The following is a 7,614-nucleotide window of genomic DNA, read 5'->3' as shown; positions in this document are numbered from 1 at the left end:
ACCAGTGGCTCTGAGAGAAAAGATCTGCAGTCTTCTCTCATGTGATTTACTGCCTTCAAAAACCCACTTGGAGCATCAGCTTTGAGTCAGTTCTGACTAGACTGCAATGAGTGAGGGGTTTTTTGGAAGTGGATGCAGAGACCACTGAGAGAGGTGAGGTGTGTCCTTCCTGAGGTTAACAAGCCTTGAAGAACAGCTCATTTGGGCTGGGGCTTCCAACACTTCTTCTGATTCTTCATGGTTCCTCTTCTCTTCCCTAGCCCCAGTAAAACAGGTAGCAAACAAACATCACATAACACATTGGAGACACACCAGACCCCATCTCCATCAACTCCTCAACCAGTCCCAGCCCAACCCAGACCCTTGTCCCAACTGTCCTATGCGCCCCACTGCCTCACACTGCACAGCTGATTCTGGAAAAGAAGTCTGAGGCCAGAGATGCTGAGCTACTGGAAAGATCTGGAAATTCAGTTTCTCCAAGATGGACTCCATTTCTTCAGGAAAGGCATCATGTTCCTGAGAGAGCGTTGTCTTCCTGGGAAGGAATCCATGTCTTTTGGAGGCCTCCACACCCATAGGAGGGGTTCCCTGGTTCGGAGGGGCACTGTGTCCCTATAAAGGCTCCAGTCCTGAAGAAGGATCCCATGGATGCTGGATGAGTCTCTGTCCTCACCAAGTGCTCCATGTCCCTGGGCCAGGCTCTAGGTTCCTGGAAGAACTCTACATTCCTAAGAAAGACTCCATGTCCTCCAGAAGTTCAACCTGTCTCTCATCCCTGGGAAAGGGCTCTTTGCCCCTGGGAAGGGTCCATGTTCCCAAAGGGCTAGGCCCAAAGCCCCTCTCAGCTGACACAGATGCTGCTGACAGCGGCCCCTCCAGGGCCCACAAGCCCCAGCTCCTCTTGCTCATTAATGCATAACTGGTAACCACAGCCCCGGGCCCGGGCTCCTGCTGGGACCCGGTGGTCAGTCTTGGCACGAGGAGGCAGCAAGAAGCCCACGCTGCCAGCGATGAGCATATGCCAAATGCTATGAATGTAGAAGTAGTTGTCCTGGGTTTCCACAAAAGCATAGAGAAGGACAGCACTGCCTGCAATGAGGCTTCCTGGGCACAGATAGAAGAGCCAGCGGCGCCACGTGGGTGGGTAGCAGTGCCGTCGGCGGACACTGCGCACTGTCTGGGGGAGGCAGAGATGTGGAGCTTTATTATTGAAACCAGAGTTAGTCATTCTTAGCATTTTCCCCTGAAAGCATCTCCCATAACTGGAGTAGACCGCGTTAGGGGCACAGTGATGTGGGCAGGGAGCAAACCCATATTAAAGTGGGGACTCACCCAGGACCTTTACCCATATTCTGTTGGAACCACCCAGTCATCCTGAGCCTTACCCAGGTTGTGGCCAAGATCCCCAAGGCAAAGAGACTGGGTCCAAGCAGGTTCCAGAGTCCATGCCGGTCAAGCTGTAGAGCCATGGAGAGCAGCATAGCACCCAGCAAATAGAGAACCTAAGGAAAAAGAACTCCAGGGGCTGGGGCCAGAGTTGGCAATAGCACTCCAGGGAATGGGCCAGGATGGTGAGGGACTGTTGTCAATGCTCCCTGGGAAAGGTTGGAAATGGCTTTCACATCACATACGTGTTGGCAATGGCTGCCCACCCCACCCTTCGGGCCCACACTGTACTGACCTGCTTCACCACAGGCTGTAAACGAGCCATGGCAATGACAGTGACCCAGACGGACATTAGGGAACCGAGGAAATCACAAAACTGCAGCACATCATAATCCATTATGCAGAAAACCACAATGCCTGGCTGGTCACAGGCATGATAGAACTAGAAGAAGAAATAACAGGCATGAGAGGACTTGAGGCAAAGGTCTACTGAATCGGGAGAAAGAGGCCCCAGGAGTGATGTGCTGCTAGAAGAGAATGGAAGCTGGAAGTCACTGGCCCAACAGAATTGGGAAATGCTCAACATTCCCACTCCTGAGAAGGACGTGCTAAAGAGGCCTGGTTTGCTTTGTAAAGGGTTATATGTCTGATAGTTCTAACCGTCATCCTAATCTTTTACTACTGGAATATGTTATGGGGAAAAAGCAAACCTATGAGTGCAGATCTCTCAAGCTGAAATCAATCTCTCCTATCTCCATGTCCTCACTGTGAAGCTACTTATAAAGCCTCATCCCTGGCCCAAGCTCTGAGGCCCAACATTTGGCCAAGACTTCATTCCTTCCCTGCATGCACATCTGTCCCAAAACAGGTCAAATTCTAAGTTGGACATCACCCTCAAGACTCATAAACTGGCCTTTCCCAGATGCTAGAGGTAGAGTAAGAAAAAAATTCTAAAACAATAGGTGAGAATATTGGGAAGGGATAGTTTCCACCTATCCTGTCTGTAGATTACAGGGCTAATGGTAGACTAATGAGATGATTCAAAGGAGGTACAGGGGATGCAAGTGGAACTGGAGCAAACTCTACTCAACACCTCAGCTCAACTCACTGCCCACCCACAAGTTGCAACTGACTGACAGCTAACCTTGTTAAGCCTTGTTTCCAAGGCTATAAACAATCTGAAAGAAGGCTGCTCATCTTCCTCCCTTTCAATCTATACAGGACTTCCTGATTAAAGATCTAAAGTTGGCCATCAACTTCCCTTGGCTTATAGTTTCAACTTTGTTTCTCTGCCTAATGCTTTCATGATCTCGGGCAGCTTGCATTCTCTAATTTGTAAAAAGTTTATGGAAGCAATCCCAGAGGCAAACGGTTCGAATCCACCAGATGCTCTGCCGGGGAAGGAGGGACAATCTCCTCCTGTACCAGTCAAATCTGATTTGATGGTACATGCACACAAAAATAATAAAATTTTTTAAAAAATTTTAAAAAAAAGTTTATGGAAGGATTACCTGAGTTCTCTTTATATTAGAATATTTAATGTTACATCTGCACTTCTATGCAGAATTTATGTAATTTCAGTATCTACTGACATTCTAAGGACAGACACTAAAAGCATATATGGTTTTAAGAATATCTTTGGGGCAAAGATGACAGAACATCTATTTCCTCTCCCAAGGACTTTTTTGTGTCCACAGTATCTTCTGAGCCAACCAAAGACAGGATACTGATTAGGATCTCTGAGAACAAGCCAGTCCAAAGTAAGAATAAGCATATTGGCTTACGCATCGTGGTGGGATCTGGGTAAGAGAAAAATTTAAAGATTAGGGGTTTAACTAATGCTCCAAGATGGGATACTCAGGCACAACAGAATGTAAACGTGGAAATAAGACTCATTTTTAACTTACTGTACTTTTCATTTAATTTTTAAAATATGGATTAAGAGTTAAGAGCAATTGAAAAGAAAGAGGCAGGAAATGGACCACAATGATGAGGAAAAGAGAGCAAGGGAAGATGAGGTCATGGGTGACAACAGCAGGACAAGAATACTGGTCCCATGGAGTTGCAGTCCACCAATACCCAGAAGAACAGAGAGATAATGTATTACAAATAATATCAGTCTATGAAAAATAACATCTCTGTGAGCAAAGAATAAAAAACAAAAGCAAGAAGAGAAGAAAAAAAAACCCGAATGAGTGAAGGGAACAAAGAAGGGTCTTTAGGATATGTCAAGTGTGGATGAAAAGAGGATTCCTCTGCAAAAAGGATGCTTTAAAGAAAGACTCTCCAAGGGAGCTCTGGTGGCCTAGTGGCAAGACACTGCACTGCAATCCCAGAGGTACGTGGTTCAAATCCACCAGATGCTCTGCTGGAGAAGGAGGGGGCAATCTCCTCCTGTACCAGTCAGATCTGATTTGACGGTACATGCATAAGTAATACAATTAAAAAAATAAATAAAAAATACAAAAAAAAAGAAAGACTCTCCAGCAATGATAAAACAGATAATATGAGAAATGAGCCTGTAGAACCAGGAATATGTAAGAAAGGGGGGGCAAGAGTATAAGCATTTGTAACCACATACTTTCTTGGGCAAATCGACTGTCAAAGAACCTTTCAATGCACACCCATGTTTATCATGGCTTTGTTCACAATAGCAAAGAGCTGGAAACAACTCAAGTGCCCATCAACAAACAAATGGATAGAGAAGCTCTGGTATATTCACACAATGGAATACTATACTACATTGAAAAACAAGGAACTCATGAAATATTATACAAAATGGGTGACCCTGGAGGACATTATGCTGAGATAAATATCTCCGTCACAAAAGGACAAATACTGCATAGTACCACTGTTGTAAAACGGAACTGACATTGGGGTTGGGAGGAACCTAAAGAGGGGATAAATAATGTATACTGCATTGAAACAGATGAGGGAGAGAACTGTTTAAAAGGAATATATGATTAGGTATTTTTGTCATGACAAGAGTCCAGAATAAGAGCTGCATAGTAAATGGGCTCCGAGAGGGATTGCATAACAATGAAAGAATTTTTTTTTCCCAAGCGGAAAGTGAACTAGAGGAGAGCAGGGAGAAAACCATGCAACAATGTATTAATGGAAATCCAAAGTCTCTGTAAACTTTCATTAAAATTTCAATTAAAAAATGCTAAAGAGCAAGGGTATCAGTTTAAAGACTAAGGTGTGCCTAGTCCAAGCCATGGTATTTTCATTTGCTTTCTATACATATGAAAATTGGATAGTGAACAAGACTGACCAAAGAAGAATTGATGCCTTTGAACCATGGTGTTGGTGAAGATTATTGGGGGGGGGGGCAGAATATGGGGAAGTAGGAATGAGAAGGCAAGCTTGCAGCCAGTTGCCAGCAGCCAGCAAGGAAGGCTGTATGGTCTCAAGATAGCAGCTCTATCTGTATCTCTCTCTGTGTGGCTTAAATGTTATGGGTTAGAGCTGTATAATGACAATGATTGGCATAGTTTCTTGGTATTTATTATACTTTATCTGGCTATATTTTCTGATATTTTGAACGATTTTTTTAAGGATTTGGGAAGAACTACTAAACTTAGGTGCAGAGTGCTCCTTGGAACAAAGATGATTAAATTTCACCTCACATACTCTGGGCATCTTGCTAGGAGAGGCTACTCATTGGAGAGGAACATCATGCAGAGGAAGGTGGAAGAATGGAGAAAGAGAGGAAGACCCTTGTCCAAGTGGATTGACACAGTGGCTGCAGCAATGGGCTCAACGGTGTCAGAGATTGTGAGGATGGCACAGAACAGGGTTCAAATCTGTTGTTCATAGGGTCACTATGAGTCATACTCAACTTAGTGGCACCTAACAACAAAACAACTAACATGAGGCCATAAGTTGTTGTTGTTGTTGTTATGTGCCATCGAGTTGCTTGCGACTCATAGCGACCCCATGTACAACAGCCCTAAACCCTGCTCTATCCTGTGCCAATCTCACTACCTCCGACACACCCATCCCAATTACCCCAGTCACTGTACATAATCAAAGATTTGTGAGAAAATGAAGTCAGGTTAGAGAGTTAACAGTGAACACTTGCTCTCCTGGTGTCAGAAGAACAGTAAAGCTTAGTTATTATGTAGAGGGATGGAGGAGAGTCAGGCTGAGTGAAAGATCTTGGCTCCACATCTAACCTTTTATTTGAAGCAAAATGTTTAACCTTTCTTCATCTGCAAAAAAGGGATGATAATAATAAAGTGGGAATTCTTTATGCATTGCCAGGCACTGTACTGTAGCCTCACCATGTTCCTAATAGGGAAAAAGTCTGCTCCTTCTTGGTTTTCTTTTATATTTTGTTTCTCATATTCATGTCATTGTATCCAGATAATGAGGCATGATCCAGAGCTGAACACCATGGAGCCAAAGCCCAGGATATTTGTGCCAAAAAGTCCAAGAGAGTGAATGTTCTCTCCCTACATTCTCCAGGCTCCTGACATACTGTGCTCTACTTATGTATTCTTACTAATTGTGAATCATTAGGTCTGCATGTAGCCAAGAGTGGGCTGGTGGAACAGCTGTTGCTAGAGAATTTGATGAGCAACAGTATAAAGTGCACCTGGCAATAAAAAAGAGGAACATGTCCAATGTAAAAATAGAATGAGGCATTGTTGGAAGAGACCTAAATAGGGGCCAGTTACACAGCACTGAGACATGAGCTTTCACCTAGCTTAAAGAGCCTAGGGATTTGCACACAGAAGAGTAATAGCTGACTCTCCCTCATCTGTCAAAGGGCCCTAGAACTCCGCATGTCGGGCATTTGTCCTTGCTTTCATCCAGGTGAAAAATAGAATTGGTTTAATTTTTATATAAAAATGAGTTATTCATGCTAGACACTAGGGAGGCATGCATTGGGTTTTGGATTATCTTTGTTTCCAACCATGAAGAAAGCATGCGTTCTTGTAAGCTTTTTTACAGAGCTCAAAGCCGGTAGTGAGATCACATGATGCCCTGAGCACAGAGATAAAATGAAGGGCACCTGAATGTGGCATCTCAAGGAAAAAACTAACCAAGTCTAAATTAAGGTTAAAGTCACCTTAGCAGATCCATTCCTTGACTTTTCCTTATAATAGCTTATAATAGAAATTTTTCTGCTTATGGAGGAGAGGGAAGAATTAGAAACAGTAAGAAGTGATTATAAGGAGTCTATAAGGGCAATGGAAGAGTTTGAATATACATTAACAAAAAATATATATCCCTTTGAGAAAAGAAAATGGGAAGAATCAATGTGAAAAACAACATACAAGAACTTTGTAAGCAAACATTAAAAAAAGTACAAATGTTCTTTAAAAAAATATATCACTTTGAGCAGGGATTTTTTTTTTAAAAATCACACAACCACAAAGATGGCACAGGATTCCTTTTGTTATACATAAGACAGCTTTCAACTCCATGACACCTAGCAACAACTACGTCCCGTGATGCCTGAATTCATAAAGTTTCTTAGGATTCTAAGATGCAGACTAGTTGTTGTTGTTGTTGTTGTTGTTGTTGTTGTTGTTGTTATGTGCCATTGAGTCACCTGAGACTCATAGTGACCCTATGTACAACAGCCCTAAACTCTGCCCTGTCCTGTGCCAATCTCACCATCTCCGACACACCTGCCCCCATTACCCCAGTGACTGAATCAATCCATCTCATCGAGGGTCTTCCTCTCCTGCGCTGTCCCTCCACCCTCCCAAGCATGACATCCTTCTCCAAGGACTGGTCCCTCATCACAACATATCCAAAGTATGTTAGATGAAGCTTCAAAATCCTTGCCTCCAAGGAGCTGCCAGGCTTCACCCTCTCCAGGACCAATCTGTTTGTTTTCTTAGCAGTCTATGGTATATTCAATACTCTTCTCCAACACTACAGCTCAAAGGCATCAATTCTCCTTTTATCATCCCTAGTCATTGTCCAGCTCTCTGATGCATGGCAAGTGATTGCAAAGCCCATGGCATGTATCAGGCACACCTTAGTCTCCAGAATGACATCTTTGTACTTCAGAACTTTAGAGAGTCCCTAACCACAGACTTTCCCATCCAAACACATCTTTTAATTTCCTGGCTGCTGGTGCCAAGAGTGTTGACTGTGGATCGAAGCAAAACAAAACTGTGAACAATTTCAATCTCTTCACCATCCATTATGATGCTGCCAATTGGCCCTGTGGTGAGAATCTTTGTTTTCTTGATATTGAGTCTCAAT

At 43.5% G+C, this 7,614-nt stretch overlaps 1 protein-coding gene across 1 annotated transcript in view; it reads right to left on the bottom strand.

The window, feature by feature from the left end:
- Positions 1-841: 841 nt before the first annotated feature.
- TMEM8B (transmembrane protein 8B) overlaps positions 842-7,614 on the bottom strand; it is a 32,575-nt gene continuing 25,802 nt past the window's right edge. The window contains exons 11-14 of the mRNA XM_006886947.1: positions 3,171-3,185; positions 1,682-1,828; positions 1,386-1,502; positions 842-1,177 (exon numbers count right to left, since the gene is read on the bottom strand). Coding sequence (XP_006887009.1) covers positions 842-1,177; positions 1,386-1,502; positions 1,682-1,828; positions 3,171-3,185 — 615 coding nt within the window. The remainder of the gene's footprint in view (positions 1,178-1,385; positions 1,503-1,681; positions 1,829-3,170; positions 3,186-7,614) is intronic.

The sequence above is a fragment of the Elephantulus edwardii genome, unplaced genomic scaffold (assembly GCF_000299155.1).
Source record: "Elephantulus edwardii isolate Elephantulus edwardi_28Jun2011 unplaced genomic scaffold, EleEdw1.0 scaffold00052, whole genome shotgun sequence".
NCBI classification, from domain to species: domain Eukaryota; kingdom Metazoa; phylum Chordata; class Mammalia; order Macroscelidea; family Macroscelididae; genus Elephantulus; species Elephantulus edwardii.
The sequence above is the reverse complement of the archived record's forward strand: the minus strand, read 5'-3'. Positions and strand labels throughout refer to the sequence as shown.